Source organism: Engraulis encrasicolus, chromosome 5 (genome assembly GCF_034702125.1).
Source record: "Engraulis encrasicolus isolate BLACKSEA-1 chromosome 5, IST_EnEncr_1.0, whole genome shotgun sequence".
NCBI classification, from domain to species: Eukaryota; Metazoa; Chordata; class Actinopteri; order Clupeiformes; family Engraulidae; genus Engraulis; species Engraulis encrasicolus.
Window position 1 is genome coordinate 42,358,356 of NC_085861.1, and position 25,798 is coordinate 42,384,153.

Below are 25,798 nucleotides of genomic sequence, written 5' to 3' on the forward strand. Positions count from 1 at the left end.
TATTGCGGTAAAGCTGGACATTAAATGAATGTCTGAAATAAATGTTTTTAAAACCCCATTAAACTGTGTGTTGTCCTTTCCTGACTTATATTTCTAAATGGTTTAAAATGTTCAATTGACCTTGGCTGTGCCTAAATGTCTAAGGCACCGTTCTGGTACAGCAGGTGATAGGTCACAGGTTTAATTCTGGCCCAATTCCCGGTCCTTCCCGATCTCTCTCTCCAAAGCATTTTCTGTCAACTCGCCACTCTATAAAATAAAGGCACGAAAAGCCTGTCATGAAATTTTCCATTATCAACCAGTTTTTGTTATTCTGGAAACAAATACACTCTGGGGATAATGTCCAATTCATCTAAGTAGAATATTGCTACACAGAGTTTGAAAAAAAAATGGCATGGACAAAATTATTAGCCCCCTGGCCATCATAATTCAATAATGTACCACCAATTGTCTTGACTAGTTGGTTGGCACAGTTTCCTTTAGAGGTTTGCTCCATTCCTCCATTTCTATTTGTTCTACTGGTCCAAATGGCATGGATTGCAAGCATTCTGTTTTAGCACCTCCCACATATTCCCTATTCAATAGGGCCTATTGGATTTAGGTCTGGATTCTATGTGGGCCATTCCATGATCATAGTTATCATCTTGTTGGAAGATTCAGCAAAGGTCTCATCTTAAATTACAAGCATGTTCTGCTTAAAATGTCTAACAATATTGTCTAATCCCTAAAAAAGCCTCCCTGTGAAACTGCGAAATAGCCCCACGGTGTGATATGCTCCCACCACCACCACGTTTAACTGTGGGAACTGTGTCCCCGATGTTTAAGGCCTCTCCCTTTCTTCACCAAGCATAAACAACATCTACATGCCCAAACGGGTCCAATTTCAGCTCATCAGACAAAGCACAGACTCAAAGCTCATTTTTAACGTTCAAATGTTCCCGGGCAAACCTCAGTCAGGCTCTACTGTTCTTTTGGGATTTTTCTACGATGATGGGCCACGGAGCCCAATATGATAGTGAGCTATTCACAATTGTGTTTTGGGCTCTATATACAATCTCACCTCCAATGGACCCCCCAGCCATATATATTCATAAATCGGACACTGTGTGGGCTCCTTGTACACATGGGGCCCTGGTAACTGTCACACTTAACCCCCCTGAACGACACCCCTGCCCACAGGTGGGAGCAACATGGTGGTGGGAGAACCAAATTGGTGGGCTGTTTTGCATGATAATAACCAAAGGCAGACATTAGACATGGGCAAGAAGCTCTCGAAGGATAGGCCTACTAAAATTCTAAAAACCATGATCCTGTAGTGGCCAGACCTATTGAGAATGCAACACATTCCTATTGAGAATATGGTGAGCGAGGAACATGAATGTCCATACTCGAAATTCGTGCATTTTGGAACAGCCAGAACAATTTTGCTTGAAAATCCTTTGGGGCCCTGTGCCAACAGCCAACCTAATTAATAGGCATATTTCAATCAAAGAGGCTGTTGTCACTTTCGGTTTAGAACGAGTAGGGCCTACACTATCCTAATAAATTAGTGATGGGGGGCTAATAATGTTGTCCATGCCATTTTTCGTTTTGTTTGTTTGTTTGTTTGTTTGTTTGTTTGTTTGTTTGTTTAAAGTCATTACAGCAATATTATCTTGAAGCATATTGTACATTCCTTTCATTGTGTGTTTGTATCCAGAATAACAAATGATAGGCCTATATAATTTTCATGCCGAAACCAATTAATGTAATTTAATAAGGGGGGTCTAGAAATTGTGTCCTCAACTGCACATCACCAGGGCTACTGACAGGTGTCACATCATCTGAGAGCCGCCTTCATCATCATCATCATCATCATCATCATCATCATCATCATCATACAAAAAAAAGGCAGCTCGTTTTGGGGTCTGCGGAACGATGTTGTGCCTGTCTTGGTTTTCACCGTACTTTTTAAGTTGTAGCACCGATGTGAGCCACGAGCGCTTCCGCCTTAAAAAATCAACTAGCTAGTATAGCTTCCGACACCCGTGGGTCACCAGCCCAGCCCATTCATACTTGAACGATTTGAAAGATTTTAGTTCCTCGTCGGATCGAGTCATAGGTAAGATTGAACACTATAATTCTTTACGATAAACGGGATTGTCATCTCGAATAAACGAAAGAAATGATATCTGTGTCAAATCAATGAGGTGGAACAGTGGAACCAAGGCATGCCGTGCTAGGTATTAGTCGGCATGATTATGTTGTTATTATGTCAGAGCTATCTTGTCGGTATTTATTAAAGTTAATTGTTATACTTAATTTACATTCTAGACCATTGCAAAGTCAAAGATGGTAAATGTGTGTCTTTGTTAACGATCTAGTCGGGCTCGTTTATGGGAACAGCTACGTCGGCTAAAGCTATTAGCATAATGAATGACAGCTCAAGCCCGACAGTAGGGGATCTTGGTTCAGTCTGTCAGTGTGACAATGAAAACTAAAATCTGTTTATTTGACAGGTCGTGGACCATGACGCTGTTTCACTTTGGGAATTGTTTTGCTTTGGCATATTTCCCATATTTCATTACCTACAAGTGTAGCGGGTTGTAAGTATTCCCAATAAGTACATTGGTTGAAAATTAGGTGCACACTAGGTCTGTGGATAAGACAAATCCATGGGATATGTAAGCTATTTGGTACTGTTAGCTCTTGAGTCGACCCCCGTGCCAGTCAGGAACGATGCAGTTATGCTGTTTGAAACTTGTAAATAATAAAATGAAAACCATGACAATCAACTGAACGACTAGTCTAAACATTGACACGTTGGGCCCCCATCAAATAAACACAAGGGAGAAAAAACACAAGAAGGATCAAGTCTTGTAACTAAAGTCTGTTTTAAATGCTCAAGCAATCCTCATGTGTTATTCCAGAATGCAAAGCTGATGATACGTGTTGCCAATATAAGCACGTATGCCTTTTGTGTGGGTAATCTTCTTATGTGGTCACTGGTCAGCATGCCTTATGTTCCACGTATACCCCCACACTTTGTAGAGCAAGGGTAAACCCCAATCCCTAGTTTATGCTACAGCATACACATTTTAAAGTCAAGCATTGCCTGTGATCACATAAGTAGTATAGGGATATTTTTCATGCCAGCAATCCATCCTCTATTTTCACTGCTATACTTTTCGTATTATGCATCTCTGGCAAATACAATTCCTTGTATTCTTGTGTCCTTTAAATGGTCATCAATGTTATTTCCATTGAGTGCAATATAATCAAAAACCTTAATAAGGAATCTGATGTATAATATTCTCAATTTATCATCCGTTCAGTCAAATGCTGTTTGCTTTCACAGGTCTGAATACAATGCTTTTTGGAGATGTGTCCAAGCAGGTGCAACTTACCTTTTCGTACAGCTTTGCAAAGTAAGTTTTTATTTACATTACAATCAGAGTAGTATTATGGGTACATGTGGATCTTGAGATTAACCCTTTGATTTCACTGCTGTCTCTGTGTCATTACTTGAATATTGGTGTCTTGACCATTCCATTTCAAATGTCTCTCTCTCTCTCTCTCTCTCTCTCTCTCTCTCTCTCTCTCTCTCTCTCTCTCTCTCTCTCTCTCTCTCTCTCTCTCTCTCTCTCTCTGCCTTCTGGCATCTGCAAGGAATTTTAACCCCCTTATTCAGTTTCTTGGCCAAGTTAAATTTCACAAATGTTGAAGACACCCTGTTAATCATTTCGCACTCTTACTTAGATGCTGTTTCTTGCCACATTTTTCCCTACATGGGAAGGAGGGGCAGGGGTTTACGACTTTGTCGGGGTAAGTGTGAGATCTGCAAACTTGAAAGCCAGTTGAGTTTCACTAATTATTCATTCATTCATTCATTCATTCATTCATTCATTCATTCATGCATTCATTCATTCATTCAAAAACCTTGTACTGCTTTGCAAAACCCTCCAGGTGTTTTAAATTTAAACTTTAGGAGCCCTCAACAGATTTCTTTTAGTATTAGTTTGTGACTCTCTGACTTTCAGACGTTCTGGTCAGATAAGTAGTGTAAGGATATTATTTTCAATTATGGTATTGTATTTATTTGACTGGTCTTGACTCAATTCCTCCATGGTTAACAGGAGTTCATGAAGGCTACTGTTGATCTGGCGGACCTGCTGGGACTGCACCTGGTCATGTCAAGGAACGCAGGGAAGGGCGAGTACAAGATCATGGTGGCCGCCATGGGCTGGGCCACTGCAGAGCTCGTCATGTCCAGGTCAGCACACATATAATACAATACAATACAATGCAACCTGTATTTATATAACGCAATATCACAACTAAAGTTGTCTCAAAGCGCTGTCAAAATACGCATACACACATACACTTCCCTACATTCACACACCAGCTCTGGAGGCTGCCGCACGGCGCCAATTGTCCGGGGTTCACCTGTCCAATTTACACTCAACATTACAGAAATTAGCTTCCTTTTTTGGGTATCATTTCCATCATTGTACAGCAAGTACAGAGTGTGGGGTCAGTACAATGTACAGCAGTATACAAGTAATGTAGAACAGATAGAAAGCAGATAAATAGTGTAGGACCTATTGAGTGTAGTGCGAGTCAGTACCCATGATTAGAGGTGACTAAAGTTATTTAATCATTTCCCCCCTTACTTTTGGGCCACTACAGAGCAGTTATTGTCAAGGTGAAAACATGTGTCCAATTTACAGTCAACATTACAAATAAACCAAATTACTTCTTTTTACATAGTTTTTTTTTTTAATCCACAATCTGTTTTCCCTTACATCTTGGCAACTGCAGAACTAAGTATTGGCAGAGGACGCGCTCAACTTCTTGGAAAACCGAAAAGCTTTTGGGTGCGAGATAAAAAGCGTCAACTTAAGGAAGAAGAAATCCGCACTCACAAACTGCGTCTCATTATTTATTTATATTACCACCATGTCCAAAAAGCAAACGCGTTTCGGCTAACAAGCCTTCATCAGTGCGTGGTACGGGTGCGTGGTACCACGCACTGATGAAGGCTTGTTAGCCGAAACGCGTTTGCTTTTTGGACATGGTGGTAATATAAATAAATAATGAGACGCAGTTTGTGAGTACGGATTTCTTCTTCCTTAAGCAACTGCAGAACTAACCATGACCACTAACCATTAAGATGAACGCAGACATATTTAACTTACGGTCGACAGTACAGAAACATTTAGCTTCCTTTTGTTGCCTTTATACATACTTTGTTTTTTTCTCCTTTATATTGGTACAGTCCATATAACATACTGTGTAACTTGTTTTTTTTATCCTATATATTCCTTACATTTTGTCACTGCAGAGTCAGTCATATCAGTCAAGTGGAACCAAGATGTTTTTGCTGTGAAATATATTCTAATCTATTTAAGTTTACAAATTCATTCTATTTTACAGAAACACATGATGTGTTTCATTACTTTTAGTCGTACAGTATTGTTATTACTTCATGCCTTACGTTCTCTCCATTTTCATGACAGGTGTATTCCATTATGGGTGGGAGCAAGAGGAATTGAATTTGACTGGAAATACATCCAAATGAGCTTTGACTCTAACATTAGTTTGGTAAGTTCAGTCTTGTCCGTTGAAGTGTTACTACCATCTCCAAAGTTATGCTTTTACTCCGATGGTTTGTTAACCAACATATTTTAAAGACATGCTCAAGAAGGGTTGGAATAGAGTGGCTTTCTGTTTTGTCACTAGTCACACTATATGCATTCACAACCAGGGCTTGGCACTGGCACCTGCGAACTGGCCAAATGCTGGTAAAACTTGACTGTGACTAGTAATACTTTCGCTGTCACTAGCCACTTTGGCTGGCAGCTTATTCCTTGGTATGACATATGCATCATCGTAACGTATATTTTGTTGTTTGCCCCTTGTGTATCAATTGTTTGTAATTAAGTTCAAGAAAAAGCTCAACTCAGTTTCTATTTGCTTGATAGAATTATGTGTAGAAAGCTATACACTGATCTTGCTTTGATTTTGCTTTCTTCTGAGGTTAGACGCACACCATAATGACAAGGGGGAAAAAATATAAAATCTGTGGCTAGTGGAATACCTGAATGGCTAGTGACTCTGGAAAACCACCAGCCACAGTGGCCGGTGGGTGGAAAAGTTAATGTCAAGCCCTGTTCACAATGAGATTGAAAACACTCACTATAGCACAGACATTATAGGGATACTATAAAACACAAGGTGCTAGTTACAGGTATTAAAAAACTACTTGTGCAAAAGAGAAGTGTGCGTACACACACATACGCACGCACGCACACTACTGACCATTCATCATCCAGGTTTTTGCACAGATTGCAGTTGAGAATTTGGTTAACTGGCTACTTTTCAGCAATGATCTTAGGCATTTACAGGAGTGCCTGGTTTCAGGAGGTTTTAACACGCACACGCACACAGTGTGCAGTAAGACTTACACTGTATATGTTACAACTAAACGCCAGCAGTGGAATAAAATCAGATCCAAACATTTTTAAATTGTCAAAAGAATTCAGCCCTTTCACCTGTACTCGGTGTCCAGTTTGGCAGTCTCAGACCGGACCCCTGCATGGAATAGGTACAAGAGTATGTTAAGACGAGGCCAGATAGGACGTATGAGTTGTACTGAAAATGAAAGCACACTAGAGGGTGGAATGGAGCCGTCTTGGTTGAGGTCTGGGCTCTCCTATTGCTCTTGACATTATCTAATTATGTTGTAATTTTAAGTGTTCTCACAATATGTTGTAATTGTAAGTGTTTGCACAAGACGTATTTATTTATTCATTCATACATACTTAAATTGTAAGGTCCTTTTCCTCATTGTCTTCAAAACTCTGCCCCTGTGTCTGTCCCTCTCTGAATGTCCAGATACACTACATTGCCATGGCAGCAGTGGTGTGGATGTTTACGCGGTATGATTTGCCAAAGAGCTTCCGCCTGCCCGTGACTGTGCTGCTGGGACTCTGTGTGTACAAGGCCTTTCTGATGGAGTGAGTAAAGCAGGAGCCCTTTTCATAAAACCTTTGAGCATAAGACAAACACTAGCAATACTATGAGAACACACACATGTATTTTGTAGCATTTTTTTTAGAATTCCTTCATCCCCGAGGTGATTTGGTATCTGAGTCAAGTCATGCTGAACAACAAATTTTATAAATTAATTCATACCCCTGTTCTTCAACCTTTTGTGTGGAGCCCCTAGTCTAAGCTTGTAGTTAAAACGTACCAAAATGGTGATGACTAAGTCTCTTACAACTTAAAGTGTTTGAACACCCTGAAATTACTTTCAAACGGATGTATTTGCACACTAACACATTCTTCTGCTTTCATGACCAATCACAACAGAGATGGTGAGCTCACCAATGACGTGCGCGTATCAGCACTTGAATAGAGTGGCGGAATGAGAGACCTGATGTGTTTCTCACCAAAGGCTCTGTTTCTGACCATCCGAGCATGCTTATCGTAACCGGCCCCTGTAATGATTGAATGGTCCTCAACTCAAACTGCTGCCTCAGTTGATGTCATTTATTCACTGTTTACACATTATATACAATAACTAGCCACCATAAGGGCTTTGTGGCCTCTTACAGGTCAGTTAATTAGCATTGGTTTAGTTGTGGAATCATGGAATGTTTAAAATGAAACATAGTATCACTGAAAACTGATGTAGAGAAAACATAGCAACACTGAAAACAAAAAGAGAAACCATAGTAACTAAAAGCAGTTAATGCCAATACTAAATAATAGTAATAATTATTATAATATTTACGTATATATAATACTGTATGTATGGTAGATATTTATTATATTTAATACAGTACTTGTGTATGCAAAGGTGTAGGTTTGACTTGGAAAGTGGTGGGGACATTACAATGGCAAATTCACCTTTCGCAAAAGCCACGCCCCCTAGTTATTGTTGCTACGTCCGTCAAAAACTTAGAAACAGGCACACGTTTTGGCTGCGTTTCATAGGAAATGTGTGTAGCCTACACTTCTTGTATAGGCCTACACACGCTGATTACTAGAAGCCATATTCCAGATGTGCTCCTTTTGCATTACATTTGTAGTAAAGTTTTGCATTATATTTGTAATGTGTGGATGCACGCTAGCTTCATCTCAAAAGTGGTATGGGCATGTTCCATGTCCATACCTAAATTTACACCCATCTATGTATTTGGGTGCATCAAACGCCCCAATGTTTGAAAATCCTGCTCTGCTTTTACAGTATTGTTCCTTTGCACTAACTTAACTCCTCGTAAAATCTTCGGTCAAAATTTGGTCAATGTTAAATAGTGGCACAATAGTCTTGAAATTTTGAATAGCAATGAATAGGTGATATTTTTTTGCATATTTTTTTGCAGCCATGCTTCATCAGGATTTTATCTATGCGCTAACCTTTTAGCCGTGTTCGAACACCCATGTATCCATCCTTTAGCCATTATTTGGGTGCTTGATGTTCTGGGGAAGTGGAAAGGCAACTGGAGCATTCTTCCAACTCGGCAAAGTCGTTTTTCAAACATTCTTAGTTTGTATGGTACATTTTTGAGTTTCTTAAGATGGATGTCAACACTGCATTTTTTGAAACGTAACAATTCTTCACTTAATGTGAAATATAATTTAAATACTTTTTCTTTTTACTTTTACGTTTTATTTGCTTTGAAATAGAAGGTGCAGTGTACGTGTCCCCAATGCATTTGTGGTCATTAAAGCAGAAATTATTTGAAGAATTTTGACGTTTACTTGCCTTTTGAAAGACACCGCATTATTTTGAAATTAAAGTTGCTGCTTAAGCGATAAACCAATATGACTTTCCAAAAGGATGCCTAAACTCTCTCATAGTACTGTACAGTAACTCATGGAATGACCTCTCTCTTTCTCTCTCTATATCGCTCTCTCTCCTCTTCACCCTGCTCAGTAAGCGTCTCCGTCTCTCTCTCTCTCTCTCTCTCTCTCTCTCTCTCTCTCTCTCTCTCTCTCTCTCTCTCTCTCTCTCTCTCTCTCTCTCTCTCTCTCTCTCTCTCACTAAATTGCAGTTCCTCTCTTTGCCCATCTCATTAACCATCTCTTTGTCTCTGGTGTCTGTAGGCTGTTTGTGCACGTCTTCCTGCTGGGCAGCTGGACGGCTCTGCTGGTGAAGGCGGTGCTGACCGGTGCCATCTCCCTCTGCTCACTCCTCCTCTTCGTCACGCTGGTCCACAGCAACTGAGGCGGTCCATCGTTCACAAGCCCCATATGTTTCTCGGCTGCCGCATTGAGCTCTATCTGGCCTGGGAGGTTGTCATGGCGATGCGTTTTTGTTACGGGTTTTGGAGGTCTTGGTGTGGGGGACTCTGTGAATATTTTGTAACTTAACTAAAGTAGCTGTGATGTGATGTTGCCATTTACAGTAGGTGGCATAATAGTTGTGATTCAGATGTGCTGGAGTCAACAGATTTTGAGAGCAAAGGAGGGAAAAAAATGACCCATAAGGCCTTGGTCTCTCACCACATTGGACTGTTTAGAGGTGTGTTACTTTTACCATTGTATCATGCATACATTCTCTGTGATAAAATGACTTGGCCAGCTAGTCCCAGTCTTCTCAAGAGGCGCTCTGGTTGAGTGTTTCACCAGAACACATTCCAGAAGCAGTGAGATCAGCTCACTGGTGCTGCTGGGATGTGAAAAATGTGTAGGCTATTTGGTTTGGCCACATCTGGGCTTTTATGTAACTTGTTCTCCACGGTCTCCAGGGATTTGAAGGCTGCTCCACACATCTGTCCATCCAAGATGCTGTTGGGCCCTTGTCAACTGAAAAAGTGTTTGAATTGTATAAGATTTTTTTTATTTGTTTCGTTTCATTTGTAAGTGGCCGCACAACTAACATTTGAATAATAAAATAACTTTTTCGAGAGAACTGAATATTGGAATTTGAATTCATTATGCTGATAATGTTGGAATGTCTTCAGACTTAATAGGCTATTTGCGCTTGACCTTTCCAACCACCCACCCCCCCACATCCCTCTCCCCCGTGCTGATGTATTGTTCCCTTGTCGGCATAGGTTACGAAATGGGACGTGGCAGTGGGTTTGTTTTTTTGACCGAAGTTATTTTTCCCACACGGATCGTTTTACTCCTGCAGTGAATACAACCAGGCCTCCCGCGTTCTCCTGGACAAATAGAAAATAGCCTATCTGGTTTCACCTTCTTTACGCAGTGTTCTACTTCGCCCTGAATACAGAATTACGCGCTTTGTTAGGCGATATAGATGCCTACTGAAATCAACTTGTAGGCCTACCATGCAGACCAGGTTCCCTTGAGTTGGGAACAAAGGTCTTTTCAGGACAATTATATTCTTTGACTAAATGAACGATGACGGCATTTACCTAACAAAACCAAGATTAAGAAAAAACGCTTTTTTTCAGTGGCATATCGAAATTACCTGATGCCAACGCTTACAACTAGACGAATCTCATCCAGCGACACACCAAGTCAAATCGCTTGGGTTGCGTAAACTTCCAACACGCCTCAACCGGAGACTTAAAAGACACTGTTGCTAAACGAAGTACTCAATCTTCTTCAAAGCTACAGTGCACAATGGAGCCCTATATGGACTACCATGGACTCCCACTTCCAAGTATTGCGCATTCACAGGACAGTTTAAAATATTTCGAGAATTTTCAAGTCAAGGATGATGATGTATTCGCCATCACTTATCCAAAATCCGGTAGGATTCGTGCATCCATGCTGATGTTATACTGCTGTCAATTCTGTTTTCGCCGCATGCTTAGCCTATGACAAAACTTAATAAGAATTCTTAAATGCCTGTCTATAGCCCACCACAGATCACCCGTTTTGTTTTTATTTTATTTTTAGTTTCATAAGTAACTTATCCTATAGGCTTATCTTCTGTGTGGTCAAAGTAAGGAATTTACTTTAGTGCTTCGCAATGTGTGTTGGGGGCACATATGGGGTCTAAAACGGTTATGCCAGTGGTCTGTCAGAAGTGTGTGTGTGTGTGTGTGTGTGTGTGTGTGTGTGTGTGTGTGTGTGTGTGTGTGTGTGTGTGTGTGTGTGAGAGAGAGAGAGAGTTTCCGTAAAAAAAAACCTCAGAGCTCTGTAGATGTGGTGAATTGACAATTAAGTATTGCCAGTTTTATATTACCATTGTATCCATTCTTAAATTACATCAGACTCGCATCATAAACAAATCAAGAACAGTAGCCCATATAGCCTACATATAGTATTCAATGCACATTACTATTTCTGAAGGAAAGCAATGTTATCCATGAAGGGGCACTGCCAGCAGCCTTGTTTAATCAGTCAGCTGGAGCTATTCCAGCCCGTCAGAGGTGGAACATGAAGCATTGGGTCCTGGAAGCCATATGCAGACTGGACCACATAGGCATACTTACTGTACATGTCAGGGCTTGACATTGGCTTCTGCCAACCGGCCAAAAATTGGGTAAAACTTGGCCGTGGCTAGTCATTTTAGTCTCACTGGTCACTTTGGCAGATTATTTTTTGATATGATAGCATATCAAGTAGCATACAGTCAATCCGGAAAGTATTCACAGCGTTTCATTTTTTCACATTTTATTATAGCCTTATTCCAAATGCTTCAAATGAATCTCAAAATCCTACACAAATTATTCCATTATGACCATGTGAAAAACAAGTTGTCTTGACAGTTTTGAAAATTTATAAAAAATAAAAAACAAAGAAATCATATTTACAAAAGTATTCCCAGCCTTTGCTTAATACTTTGTAGAACCACCTATGGCAGCAACTACATTCATTTTTTTTCATTTTGAAATGAAAAGGGATTAAAAGGGAGGTCATCAGTGTGTTTCTGGTGGAAAAAACACTTACCAACTTTGGTCTGTGAGAAAAAAATTAATGTCAAGCCCTGGTATGTCTGATGACCATTTCCTTGCAGAACTAATATTTGAGGCCCCCACCTCCCACTTTGCAGCTATGGTGTGCATACCAGGTCCTCTGCTCCTTGTTAAGGCTTGGAAAGACCACTGGGCATTTTACAAGCGTTATACGTGTATGCCTCCACTCTCCTTTTCTCGGGAGGATTGTATGATTTTCCTGGCCTCGTTCATAAAGAAAGTAGTGTTATGTTGGAGCTTTTGAGTCATTTCTCTTGAAACTTTAAAGTCATACTATGGACGTACTATATCCCTTTTGAGCGGGACTAAAGCCAATAATGTGCAACTTTTTGACAAGGCCCTCAGAGGCAGCCTGTTGCCAGAAGAATTCACTAGTGAGATCGTAACGAGCCTGCAAGGCAGCATGGGGATTCCTGGGATCCAGGCACCAATTAAATGTTTATTGTGAAATGTTCACTTGCCACTTGGCAAAACATGTGCAAAATGAGAGAAATGGTTGAAATGTTACTTTCAGTTGTTTGCTCACTCATGCCTACATGCACTGCTTGACTGCCTATCTATTAAGCATGTTGTCCCCAGCTGATCACTAAGGCAGTAGAGAAGAACATTCAGTCAGCCTGCCATTTATCCATCTACTGACTCCTGTGGCTTCGAGCTAAATCTTTTCATTAGCTTTTTCAAAAGCAATCTCAAGCAAAAAAAACCTGTACTACTAACATCTGTGCCTATCTTGACAGTGACACTACTATCTTGACTGATAATCTTTACTGCTAAAAAGCCAATGTTCCAACTGTATTCAGCTTCTTAAAGGTACACTGTGCAGGAAATGGTCAAAAAGGTACTGCAACTATGCTGCTCATTGAAACTGGGTTGCATATTGCCAAATTTGATCTTTTCGTGAAAGTTTACTAAGTAATAAACCAATATTTCCTAGTATGGCCCAAGAAAAGTCATTTTTACAGCTAAAAATGGCTATTTCTGGAAATTCAAAATGGCGGACCATGGAGAAGATCCCCCTTTTCATAAGTGTTGTTTTTCCAGTCATAATGAATACTTTGAATTTGATGGTGGTGGTAAGTATTCATGAAAAAGTTAACATTAGTGAATGGGTAGCATGGATTCTGGAAATAAACAACTAAAAATCTCTCACAGTGTACCTTGTACTGTATCCCCTGCACTGAGGAGAGTAACTTGTGGAAGCAGAAGCTTTGCCATTGAGACATGGTCAAGTAGTCATGAGTGAGCTTCATGGTTGCATCAGCCATATGACATACATTTTACAATGTATTGAGAAAAAAAAAACGTTTCAATTTATGTTACAACATAACACTATACACACACACACTAAACATTTAAGCTTTAATGAGCCACAGCACCACGACTGACCTAATGATCTTTTCTTTTGTGTTTTATACTTTGTCTATTTTTTGTTTATTTATTGGTCAGGCACCACATGGATGCAAGAGATCCTGCCTCTCATCCTCAATGGGGGGGACCTGACCCCGGTGAAGACCATCCCCAACTGGGACAGAGTTCCTTGGCTGGAGGAGACGCGGGCTGCCCAGGTCATGGATAACCTGAGCTCCCCCAGGCTCATGGTGTCACACATGCCTTACAACCTCATGCCAGCCTCCTTCTTCTCCTCCAAAGCCAAGGTGATGATGACGATGCAGCAAAGTCAACTGAAACCATGTGGCAAAATAAATACATGGGTTCGCCGTGTTTATAAACACAATGTTGTGAGGAGGGGTAAGACACAAGCAGCCAACCACGTGAGCACATTTTTTGACCGACAGCAGTTTCCAACAATCAGAGGTTGAGTTGTGCGCAGCTAGTGTTGCGCAGCCAGGAGAAAACAAAAAATTAGAACTCATGTATAGTATGGCTAATAACACTTGGTTTTACCATCCATGTCACATCAATTAAGTGAAGGACAGGTGGTATGAATTGTGCCAAATTCAAAGCAAAGAGTAGACTACATTTCATTACATTACACTTCTATCCAAATCGGCTTACAGTTAACTACAGGGTATTGGCTACAGTGCCTGGAGCAATGTGGGGTAAGGTGCCTTGCTCTAGGGCTCTTCAGCCATGGATGGAGGTGCAGGGAGAGATAAGGGTGGGATTCCAACTTACAACTCTCTGACCTTAAGATCACCTCCCTAACCTCTTTGGAAATGGCTGTCAGTGTAGATGACATTACACTCAACTTTATGTACATTGTTCTATTCAAATGTGCCTGATCACACCGTCTTCCAGCACGAACGGATTCTGCATTCCGTAGAATCCTTAATAATAATGTTGATGCATGCAATCCAAGGTCGTTTTTAATCAGGAAACTGAAAGGATTTGGAGTAGCTAAGTTGCAAAATCGAGGAGAGGAAATATGTAAGCCTAGGGTGTCCTTACCTACAACATTTCTGTTTGGTATGGCCACCTCACCCTACTCATTCTGTTTTTATTCAGTGAGACTGTGTTTAGCCGGATCACACCGCACTCTCGATTAAAAGGTGCCAAACATAAACAAAAACTGTGTAAAATTGAAAGAAAAATGTCTGCACACTTAAATCCCCTTTGTGTTCTTTTTAATAGGCCAAGCTTTCGGTCTACTGACCTTCCTCAGGGCTCAGTTTATTCAGTGAGACCAAAGGCAATTTTCATGCTGAAATGACAATAAAAGTCTATTCTATTTTATTCTATTCTATTCTATTCTATGGCGTAATGTTAGACTAGATTCAAATTTATTGACACTGTTATAAATAGGACTACAGGGCAATCATGAAATGCATTTTAGATGTGAGAATGACAATAGGCCTAGGCCAGACGTGGGCAAACTCAGGCCCGGGGGCCACATGCGGCCCGCTCAGCCATTTCATGCGGCCCTCAGAGCCTTTCCGAGAAAAAAATGCAGATTCATATGGTCACTCATTCTTAAATTGGCTACCTAAAACAAGGGTCTTGGAAACCGAAGATTAGATTACTAAAGTCTACAACTAGATACAATTAGCAGGAAGGGCATACCTGACAATGGTGTAATTATGTTGGCGTACACCATTTCTTATTATTGGCACGGGCAAGTTGCCTACGACATCTGGCCCTTTGGTCAACTTTCTAAACCCAATGTGGCCCTTGGGCCGAAATAATTGCCCACCCCTGGCCTAGGCCCTATATGAGGGATTCCATAGAGGTACAGTTTGCCCATATTAAAATATTAGGCCATTTACACAGCCGGCCTACAACCTGGGGAAGCAGGTGTATTATGAGTTGTGCCACTACACTGGTTAAAATCCCTTTTCCCCGCGAAAAGTAAAGTAAAGTAATAAGTAACGAGTTACTTTTTAAATTTAGTAATTCAATTACAATTGAAAGCAGTAACTAAAGTAAAGTAACTAATTACTTTAAAAAAGTAACTTACCCAACACTGGCCTAGATATGCAAGGTGTTTCTGCAACACATATTCAGTAACGTGACGCAAGAGGAGATGACGCAAGAGGAGAAAAACAGGTAAAGCAGGAACACTAGTAGACTTAAGGTCAAGGTCAAGGTCAAGGTCAACTTTATTATCCCACAGGGGGAAACTCAAGTGGTCAACATTTCACATCTCCTCAAGACATACTACAACACATAGACAGTAGACGCTGGACATACCACATTAAAATAAATAAGGGATAAGAACATGTGATGTAAAATGAAATAACAATAACAATAGGAGATAAAAACAAAAAATAAAAACAGAAGTTAAATAGTGTAAAAAGAGATAAAATGCATTAAATAAATTAGGGCAGGTGAGAGAACTAAAGTGCTGAAGTTGCTTTAGGCTTGCTGTTATATAGCCTGATCGCTGTGGGTACAAATGACTTTGTATCTTACTGTCCTGATTGTTCTTTGCAGGAGTCTGTCATTTGACCTAGTGCTCTTTAAAAACTTTGGGTAGAGGGGATGTGTAGGGTCAGTTAAAATTTGGTCCATCTTTCTTAAAATAAGCTCGTTGTACAACTCAACTGCAGATGTCTGATCAACACCAATCACTCTGCTGGCCGATTTGATGATGCGCTGCAATTTTTTGTGGTCCTGCACATACATATTACCATAGACACAGATAAGTCCAAATGATAAAATACTTTGTAAAAGTGATTGGTAAAATAATTGAAGAATACTGGACTCTAGTTTAACATCTTTGAGCTTCCTAAGAAAGAACATTCTCTGTTGCAACTTCTTACATTTGTTTTGTGCACATTGATTAAAAGACATTCTGTCGTCCATCTGCTTATTTGCTTCTTAAGGTGCAAATCATTTCTCTTAATGAGGGCATTCTGTCCTCGACGTGATTTAAGTCAGTTCTATATTTGATTCTCAAATACTGAATGTAATTTAACATTCAAACTACAAACGTGACATAGCTGGGAAGGAAATTAAGCGTTTTGGCACATGAGTAAATTTTCCTATGTTTCAAAGGTGGGTTTTTTTTTATCTTAGATAAATGCCCAATTTAAAACTGTCTTAACCAAAGTTTGCAACAAGGAGAGAGGACAGAGGAAAGGATGTGAGTTGATGAGAGAAATGATTTGCAGTCTTGAGACGTTTTCACACTTGGCCCCTTTTAGCCATTTAAGTGAACTCAGACCAGTGACTCAGCATTTTCTATGCATGTGTGAACACAGTGTAAAGCAAAACAGAACCGAGTTCTTTTCCTGTTGGTTCACGTTTTTGGTCCACTTACAGAGGACTGAGTGTGGTTTACTAAGGTGCTGGTTACAAGCATGCAGATATTTGTAAATGTGGATTTTTTTTAAATCTGTTTTCGTGTAAACATGAAAACCCATCTGAGAAACTCCAATTCCAATTGTCACACAGCACTCCACAGCACACAGGTGCACACTGTACACAAAGCCATTGCATTTATGCCACATCCGTGCAAGGGGGCAGCCCCCAATGGCGGCCCAAAGGAGCAGTGCGGCGGGTTGGTACGATGGTACCTCAGGCTACATCAGGGTACTTCAGCCATGGAGGAAGAAGGAGCACTGGGTAATTACTTCCCCACCAACCTGGCAGGTCGGGAGCCAGCAAGCTTTGGGCTATAAGCCTGACGCCCAAATCGCTTACCTTTGACTGCCCTCATATGACATGAAGATAAATTTATTTATTTTTTTAATACAAAATAAAAAAGGGGACTGTGTATGGAAAATACCCTTAAATTCGCTCAATGTTTCATTTTAGTGAGGTAGTGCGTTCTGCACATACTTCATCAGTTTCACTCCAAATGCTTATTTGGAGACATTTGCAATGTCTGTGACCTTGGAATGATCATAACATGACTCTATACTTCATCTACACTTGCTTCTTTTTTTCATTCCAGGTCATATATGTTGCACGTAACCCCAAAGATGTTATGGTATCATCATACTTTTTCCATCAAATGGCCTCTTTTCTTGATGACCCTGGCACTTTCGACGAGTTTATGGACAAATTCTTGGCAGGACAAGGTGGGATAACAGCACACAAATACACTTTCACACAGTGTATCAACATATACTAGCCAATGTGACTCACAATTCCTATGTATATCTGTTACCTGTATGCTGAAGTGCTGTTTGGGAAGTGGACAGAGCATGTGAAGAGCTGGAAAGAGGCTGATCTGGGGGATAGGATTCTGCACATCACCTATGACGAAATGGTCCAGGTGAGCCAAATCTGTAGAAGGGTAGGAAGTTGGTCTAATGTTGGTGTAATGGTCAGAGAAGCTGACTAAGGGCTTGTTACAAGCAGTAACATAAAAGGGGCAAAACGCAGGAAAAAAAGGTGCTTGTTGATATTTCATGATAAAAAATACGGGTACAAAATACAAGCGCAAATTGAGTCAAGCCCGTTAAGGCATAAAAAACAGAAAAAGGCAATATGCCGGTCGCGTAAGACAAAACCAAAGTACAAGCCAAACGGCGGAATCAAAAACAAGAGGGCAGAATGCCAACAACAGACACAGGTCTTCAGACGGGCAGGTTCAAATGGGAAGGGGCGAGCCGGATGTGTGAGAGAGAGATGAACAGTCTTCCGCCACTGTGTGTGTGTGTGTGTGTGTGTGTGTGTGTGTGTGTGTGTGTGTGTGTGTGTGTGTGTGTGTGTGTGTGTGTGTGTTGTTATCAATGTCTTATTATATGTTTGATTTACTGTAACTGCACATTGGAGACTGGTCAAATGCAATTTCAAACTTCTGTGCTAACATCGTTACATAATAGATTTTTGACAATAAAGTACACTTGACTTGACTAAAGGTATCTCTTGCATTTTTCATTTGACAGTATCACAGGTCATTCCTGGTCTAGTCGTTGAGAAGTAGCCCAATTTACCCTGATTTAAAATGTGTTTGCATGTTTATCTTAATCTGTATTTAGATGTAAAGACTTAATTCTACCTTTTTGGCTATTCCCTTCTGCAGGACCTTAAAGGGGCTGTCAAGAGATTTTCTGACTTCCTTGGTTGCGAAATGAGTGAGGAGACACTGCAAAAGGTGGCCAGCCATTGTTCTTTCAACTCTATGAAAACCAATTCCATGTCTAACTACTCCATGGTGCCACAGGAGGTTATGGACACCAACAAATCAGCTTTCCTTCGTAAAGGTAAAGACACAATATGCACTATGTTACCAAAATGCACACAATATGATTATGCACTATGTAACCCATGCAAATGATCAGAATCGGGTGTCCTAATCACATGGCCCTTCCTCTTCCAAAATGACCGTGAACCAGTGCAAAAAGCAATGTCCATAAAGACATGGATGACAGAGTCTGGTGTGGATGAACTTGACTGGCCTGCACAGAGCCCTCACCTGAACTTGATAGAACACCTTTGGGATGAATTAGAGCAGAGACTGAGAGCCAGACCTTCTCAACAAACATCAGTGTGTGTCCTCACCAATACACCCTTGGAAGAATGGTCAAAAAATTCTATAAACACATTTCTCAATCTTGTGGACAGACTTCCAAGAACAGTTGTGACTGTCATGGCTGCAAAAGGTGGACCGGCATCATATTTCAGTAGTTTTCAAAGTGAGGGCTGGGGACCCCTGGGGGGTGTTAGACCCCTGGCGAGCGGGTGCAAGAAGGGCCGCGGCTGGTTGGCAGGAAAAGCATGTGTGTGGTGGGCAATATACTGTGTGTGTGTGTGTTACCTGGATGAGTGGTTTCAGGTGTTTCCATGTGTAGTTTCAGGTGGCTTCCGTGTGTGTGTGTGTGTGTGTGTGTGTGTGTGTGTGTGTGTGTGTGTGTGTGTGTGTGTGTGTGTGTGTGTGTGTGTGTGTGTGTGTGTGTGTGTGTGTGTGTGTGTGTGTGTGTGTGTGTATGTGTGTCAGACAGAACGTGATTTGGACCAACACTTCACACTCAGATTTTGCCGTCATATAAGGGCAGAAAGTGCACTGCATCTCAGTACAGAGTGCAGTGTGGAGATTGAAACAGACCAAATGTTTAACAATCTACAATGATGTACTAGGAGGCCTATGACGGACAGAACTGAAATATGCAGAAGCAAAAAATACCCTGATATCAATTTTGTTAACCTCTCAACTGTAATTAATCTCTTTCTCTCTCTCTCTCTCTCTCTCTCTCTCTCTCTCTCTCTCTCTCTCTCTCTCTCTCTCTCTCTCTCTCTGTGTTTTCTCTCTGAAAGGGATTTCAGGAGACTGGAAGAACCATTTTACTCCTGAGCAGGAATCTAAATTCTCGACTGCCATAATGAAGGAGCTTGGCGGAAGTCACATCAAGTTTCCCTGGGATGCTGAACCCCTGTAGCTCAGTGGCAAGACATCAGACTATGGGTCCAACTCAATATAGTGCCTTCCATCCTCTCCTTTTGCTTGTGACCTTGTGCTATAAGGCAGTATGTATGTATGTCCTTGGCATACGTATTCAATATCGCAATTCAAATGTCATTCTCTTGTTTGTTAGGATGATTAATGAGGAAAAGCCCCCTAAAAGTTGCCCTGCCTAGGCAGACAGGGGGAATCATTATTGTTTTCTTCACAGAGGCAGTGAAGCATGAGGCCACAAACAAAAGGGGAGGATGAGAGGCATTAGTTTGAACCAGACCCTGTGTCCTCTCCTTCAAAACACTTCCTTGACATTAGGAAAGGAGAGGATGTGATGATAGGTGCTCAATGTAGACCTTGTTGTAGGATACACCTGAGTGGTGCGTACTAACCATTAAAGATGTACTGGTATATGAATATGTAGAAGTTTTTAATGAATATGAAGCAATGATATTGTTGCGCTCAAGATATGTAGAGAAATAAGCAGGTGTGTGGACCTAAATAGAACGGTTAAAAGGTGAGAGCAGGTTTGCACATTGCAAAAGACACTAAGGTCAAGTACAAGGAGTTCTTTTATTTTTCTGAGAGCAGCAGAGAAGAGCAGACGTTTCAGGGTGCTGCCGTCATCAGTGCTCTCGGTGCGAACCTGTTCTCACCTTTGAAGAATATACATCAATGCACAGTACCTCGATTACCATAAAGATTCAAGTATCAAGTTTCTACTATACTTATTCATATTTGTCTTTCTCTTTTGTATTTTTGCTTGATTGCAATTAACCTAGCACTTACTCCAGGATAGGGCCTATCTGGGTACTCTGAAATCCATTTTATCACCATTTAGTTTTCTAACAATCAACGCTTTTTTGCCACTTGGTGAGTGAGCGCCATGATGGTGTAGAAATAGCCACAATTGAAACACATTGCCTTTGCTCCTCTTATTACAAATCATCCATTTCAACACTTCCTTGAGATTATGACATGGGCTGTTGAAACTATGGAACTGAATGTAACCCGGCAGTTCATGGTTTAAGGTTACACCACATTAAGCGAGCATGTTGTATTTCATTCATATGAGAATTTTCATTTTGTGAATTCATACCAACCACTTTAATAGCTGCTTAATGGCATTACAAATAAAACTTGTTACTATTCTAAACTGTTTGCGTACTTCTCATATACTTTCATATTTCCTATTCTAAAATGGTTCACTAAAAGGATTATGGGGGCAAAGGGGTCAATTGTCCATTACCTTCTAGGCCTATACTTTGGTGGGGGCGGGCCTTCAGATTACTTTGTCCCAGGCCTTGCCAAAGCTGTCAGCGGCCCTCGGACGCATCCTTTTGGAAACAAGAGACAGCGCTTGGTGGCACCCACTCCCTCAAGCAGCGTTTCCTAAAGCAGAGGGAAACCAAGGGACTCGTTTTGTCGTGCGTAATCGAGTGCACTTCTTGGCATCTTTTCAGCCAAAGGTCCAGACCTAAATTTTCTCAATTGGTAGTTGCCTATTAAGAAGTTGGCAAAGGCAGAGCATACGTCAAACGGGTTGTGTTTGAAAGCAAGGTCCGTTTTGCTGTGGTTTTCCCTTTCAGGAAAAAAAACGACAAATTGCGGCTGTATGTGATGCAAATGGTCCACTGTTGAAAAGCGTTTGTGGAGGACCTCGCTCACAGTTCCACTGGACTCTTCCTTGTGAGCGGTATGTCTATGGAGAGAGACGGGAAATATTTAAAGTATCATGGTCTTCTGTGTCCCAAGGAGACACATTCTGAAGATAGCTTAAAATATTTCGAGAATTTCAACACGAGGGACGACGATGTCATTGCCATCACGTATCCCAAATCTGGTAAGACATTCGCGCTATTTCCGTGAGGGTGCGATTTGACAGCCGGGTTATGTCCGCAAAACCTGAGAGAGCGTAAGAGTAAGTTTGAGATTGCACAGATTTACGTATCGATATGTCGTGGACACGGCACGCCACTTAAGTAAAAGTAAAAGTTCTGCTTTTTTGTAATAACGCTGAACAAATGAAGTTCCCGTCCAAGTAGCTTACATTTCCCCATTCTTTTTTGGCTAAGCAGGAAAAGAATGTAGGCTGGGCCTGCCCACACACGCTTATCTCTGCTGTGTTTGAACTCATGACCACTCGCACAAGAGAGAGAATATGTGAAACTAAGTGCTATTATAATAGAACCAACTAAGGGCATATTGTCTCCCACCCAGTGCACACACAATTTATACAATTTAAAATGCACTTAAAATGGATCACATTTTGGAAAGGTTTGCTTTGGAATTGCATTGCATGAGGTTCATGAGTGGGAATCAAGCATCCCTGAGCCAATACATTTTTTATTTGTATAGGTAGAATAGGTCTATGTATAACTTTTTGCTTATTTCCAGAAATTTTGATGCCCATTTACAGACAGTATGTGCCTCATGAGTGTTAACCTGCACCTTCAATTTCGAAGTAGGCCTATTCACTGTGATTATGAAATTAAATTTAAATGTATGTGCTCATTTAGGCTACTACTTATCTCTGATGGCACACTGAACTGTTGTGACAAATACATTTTCATGGATTAAAAGGGGGTACATGTTATGTATTTTGCTTTTAGGTACGATCTGGATGCAGGAAATACTTCCGCTCATCCTATCAGGAGGGAACTTGACCGCTGTCCACACCGTCCCAAACTGGGACAGAGTTCCTTGGATGGAGGAGACGCGTGCTCCATTAGTTCTGGACAGCAAGCCCTCACCTCGAGCCATGGTGTCCCATATGCCCTATCACCTTATGCCAGCGTCTTTCTTCTCCTCTCAGGCAAAGGTTGAGTTATTGCTTTGTTATGGTCTGGGCTGATTCTTGTCATCTTGGTGCCCTGGGCGAGCACCCCTTTTTCCTATTTGCTTTAGGTTATAAAGGGCTATATAAAACTAATGTATTATTATCATTATTATTATTATTATTATTATTATTATTATTTGCGCATTTAGAAATTTACATTTTTGAACATAATGTTGCACAGCTGATTGCAAACATAACCTACAGTATACTGACCACTCGTGAATACAGCCATCATTCACATCATTGAGTTTAATGTATGATACACTTAATGTTCTAATTCTGGGGTACTTTCAGGAGTTATGGCACCCCTAAGGCATTTGGCACCCTATGGACCACCTTGTCTGCCTATGCCAATCGCTGCCCCTGGTTACTCTGAATAGGCATTCTGAGCTGTGCTGTTAATTTTCCCTGGGCCTATACTACAAAGTTGGTTCAGGAGTAAACCAGGTTAAGTTAAGATGTAAATCACCTAATAGAAGAGCCTGGCGTCCTCATTTTCTTAAAGGTACTCTGTGCAGGAAATGGTCAAAAAAAGGTACTGCAACTATGCTGCTCATTGAAACTGGGTTGCTTATTGCCAAATTTGATCTTTAAATGAAAGTTTAGTGAGTAATAAACTAATATTTTCTAGTATGGCCCAAGTACAGTCATTTTTGCAGCTAAAAATGGCTATTTCTGGAAATTCAAAATGGCGGACCAGTGGAGAAGATCGCCCTTTTCACATATGAAAAGTGCAATTTTTCCATTCATAATGAATACTTAGAATTTGGTGGTGCTAAGTATTCATGAAAAAGGTAACATTCGTGAATGGGTAGCATGGATTCTGGAAATAAACAACTAAAAATCTCACACAGTGTACCTTTAAGAACACACAGGACACCAGGCTCTTCTATTAGATTATTTATTTCTTAACTTAACCAGGTCTACTCCTGAACTAGCTTTATAGTATACGCCCCCTGTAACACATTTTCTGTTACCAGGATGGCAATGACCAAGTCGTGATGTATAACTAAATGCCCTGTGTAATGTTGTAATGGTGTAGTACTGCAGTAGTAAAGCCTTCAGGGACTATAACAGTGTCCCCCTGCGGAACAGTCCACATCATGAGGCTATACGCGACTCACTGTTTGAATGACAGAAGTTGTTTTGTTTTGTCATCATTATAGGTCATATACGTAGCACGCAATCCCAAAGATGTCCTGGTGTCATCCTTCTACTTCCACCAGATGGCCAGTTTCCTGGATGATCCCGGCACATTTGAGCAGTTTCTCGACAAGTTTCTAGCCGGAGAAGGTCAAGAAGTTTACGTTTTGTTCTCTTTTTGAAGTGAAATGTTGTGGTGGGTGAAATAATTTACAAAACAGGCAACACTTCTTTTTAGGCTTCACGTTCACGTTATCCACTTATTCATGTCTGCTTATTGTCTGTATATACGTATGTGACTTATAAAACATGTCTTATCAGGTCCTTGTTATGATCATGTATGTATGTATCACTAACATGTGAACCCTAAAGAAAGAATTGCCCTAATACCTAAAGTACTGTGGTACTGTGCAATATTGTGCTGTACAGTATATTTAGCAGTAGGCCTAAGTAATATAACCTAGGCCTTGGCCCTGGCTCTAATGGCTAAGGCGCTGTACTGTTAAACTAGGGACCCAGGTTTGATTCTTGCCCGAGGTCATTTCCTTCCCAACTTTCTCCCACAACCATTTTCTGTCCTTTCTTAGCTGACAATACAGTATATCCTAATCATATCATCTGTGCCATTTGTCTCTTAAGTGCTATTTGGAAAGTGGACAGACCATGTGAAAAGCTGGAGACAAAACAATCTTGGGGACAGAATACTATTTGTCACTTACGAGGAGATGGTCAAGGTGAGACACTTCACAAGTCTACTGACTGCTTTGACAATGCTGTGTGAATGCTGTTCTGTTTTGTCTGAGTAGCCACATTTTATTTTGCCTTTATTTGTTTTTTGTTTTTTTTTTAAACTTATTTGGGAGTTATACGAATTGGCAGGCTTAGACTGCATGTTGAGTCAATCAATGCAAATTTGCCTTGACTATGTATGAAAGCATCCTTCTTTCGTGTACCTACAATATGTTTTTGGCAGGGTAAATTGGATGGGGCGAGTTGCATGTCTTTTTCTTTTATGTTCACATAATTTTAGCGTTTACATACATCTTGCAGTATTAGTATGTAGGTTAACCAATGGCACTGAGTTAACATACTGTACCCAAGATTATGAAACTAACCACCCAACAACACAAACACACACGCACACACATCTCTGCAGGACCTGAGAGGGGCCCTGAAACGCTTGCTGTGTTTCCTGGGGCGGGAGATGAGCGAGGAGAGCCTGGAGCAGGTGGTCAGCCATTGCACCTTCAACCAGATGAAGACCAACACCATGTCCAACTTCTCCCTGATCCCACGCAACATCATGGACCACCAGAGGTCCCCTTTCCTCCGCAAAGGTAGACCTATGTACATACAGTATATTGACCTAATGGCTGTGCAGTAATGATGTAACCTAGTTTTTAACGAGTGCCTCTCACTCTGTTGCAGTGCATTATTGATACATACTTGTCCTTTGGTTCTATGATTTATCAAGGGGTCACAGGCGATTGGAAAAATCATTTAAGCCCAGACCAGGAGGAAAAATTCAACGATGTAATCAAAGAAGAGATGGCAGGCGTCGATACACAATTTCCCTGGGATGAAGAATGAACATAGGTCTTGCACCTAAATGTTCACATAGGCTGCTGTCACTCTGAGTGGTGCGCCGAGCACGCAACAGTCAGAGTCTTGTCTTTGAATCCATTTGGAATCAAAAATGGAATGCTCCTTTTTTTAACCACAGTACAGTATTTGCTTTTCCGAGCACTCAGATGGAATCTACGAACGAACGGGGAAAAAAATGCAAATCATAACTGCATAATGCATATTAGCCATCCTGTTTCTGAATTTCTTTCCATGCTACGCTGGCCGCATATTATGGCCTTTGTTTCTGTGTTTGGATTCACTCTTTGAATGTTTGCTTACCATTGGCTGCAATATCTGCTCGAAATAAATAAAATGGATTGAACGATGTCGATGACCAGTTTGTGCTTATACCTGCTTTGAGAAATTACCACTAATAGACTGTAGAGGGGACTGTCTGCCAAGCAGAGCTCACATTGCCAGATGCAGTACTGCTGGAGTAAGTGTTGCCTGATTGGAGCAAAAATACAAGAGTGTATTAAAATGACTGCTTGTGTGTGTCACTTG

General features: G+C 40.9%; 3 protein-coding genes across 3 annotated transcripts; all 3 read left to right on the plus strand.

Moving 5' to 3' along the window:
- Positions 1-1,982: 1,982 nt before the first annotated feature.
- On the plus strand, positions 1,983-9,906 carry tmem147 (transmembrane protein 147). The gene is made up of 8 exons (XM_063198249.1): positions 1,983-2,101; positions 2,499-2,585; positions 3,338-3,407; positions 3,739-3,804; positions 4,116-4,252; positions 5,499-5,583; positions 6,877-6,998; positions 9,094-9,906. Exons 2-8 carry the CDS (start codon positions 2,509-2,511, stop codon positions 9,212-9,214), a joined length of 678 nt encoding a protein of 225 aa, XP_063054319.1. The 5' UTR covers positions 1,983-2,101; positions 2,499-2,508; the 3' UTR covers positions 9,215-9,906.
- A 158-nt stretch (positions 9,907-10,064) lies between these two features.
- On the plus strand, positions 10,065-20,103 carry LOC134448569 (sulfotransferase 2B1-like). Its single transcript, XM_063198250.1, has 6 exons — positions 10,065-10,711; positions 13,329-13,537; positions 17,239-17,365; positions 17,468-17,562; positions 18,316-18,496; positions 19,548-20,103. Exons 1-6 carry the CDS (start codon positions 10,582-10,584, stop codon positions 19,667-19,669), a joined length of 864 nt encoding a protein of 287 aa, XP_063054320.1. The 5' UTR covers positions 10,065-10,581; the 3' UTR covers positions 19,670-20,103.
- Positions 20,104-20,979: 876 nt separating this feature from the next.
- LOC134448571 (sulfotransferase 2B1-like) lies at positions 20,980-25,620 on the plus strand. The gene is made up of 6 exons (XM_063198251.1): positions 20,980-21,529; positions 22,299-22,507; positions 23,692-23,818; positions 24,308-24,402; positions 24,825-25,005; positions 25,143-25,620. Exons 1-6 carry the CDS (start codon positions 21,385-21,387, stop codon positions 25,256-25,258), a joined length of 873 nt encoding a protein of 290 aa, XP_063054321.1. The 5' UTR covers positions 20,980-21,384; the 3' UTR covers positions 25,259-25,620.
- Positions 25,621-25,798: the final 178 nt, after the last annotated feature.

Coding starts and splice junctions, on each gene's coding strand:
- LOC134448569 (XM_063198250.1), top strand. CDS start 10,582: ATGGAGCCCTATATGGACTACCATGGACTCCCACTTCCAAGTATTGCG. Junction 13,538..17,238: donor TCTTCTCCTCCAAAGCCAAG/GTGATGATGACG, acceptor TTTTCATTCCAG/GTCATATATGTTGCACGTAA. Junction 18,497..19,547: donor ATCAGCTTTCCTTCGTAAAG/GTAAAGACACAA, acceptor TCTCTCTGAAAG/GGATTTCAGGAGACTGGAAG.
- tmem147 (XM_063198249.1), top strand. CDS start 2,509: ATGACGCTGTTTCACTTTGGGAATTGTTTTGCTTTGGCATATTTCCCA. Junction 3,408..3,738: donor TTTTCGTACAGCTTTGCAAA/GTAAGTTTTTAT, acceptor ACTCTTACTTAG/ATGCTGTTTCTTGCCACATT. Junction 5,584..6,876: donor TTGACTCTAACATTAGTTTG/GTAAGTTCAGTC, acceptor CTGAATGTCCAG/ATACACTACATTGCCATGGC.
- LOC134448571 (XM_063198251.1), top strand. CDS start 21,385: ATGTCTATGGAGAGAGACGGGAAATATTTAAAGTATCATGGTCTTCTG. Junction 23,819..24,307: donor CAAGTTTCTAGCCGGAGAAG/GTCAAGAAGTTT, acceptor TTGTCTCTTAAG/TGCTATTTGGAAAGTGGACA. Junction 25,006..25,142: donor GTCCCCTTTCCTCCGCAAAG/GTAGACCTATGT, acceptor TGATTTATCAAG/GGGTCACAGGCGATTGGAAA.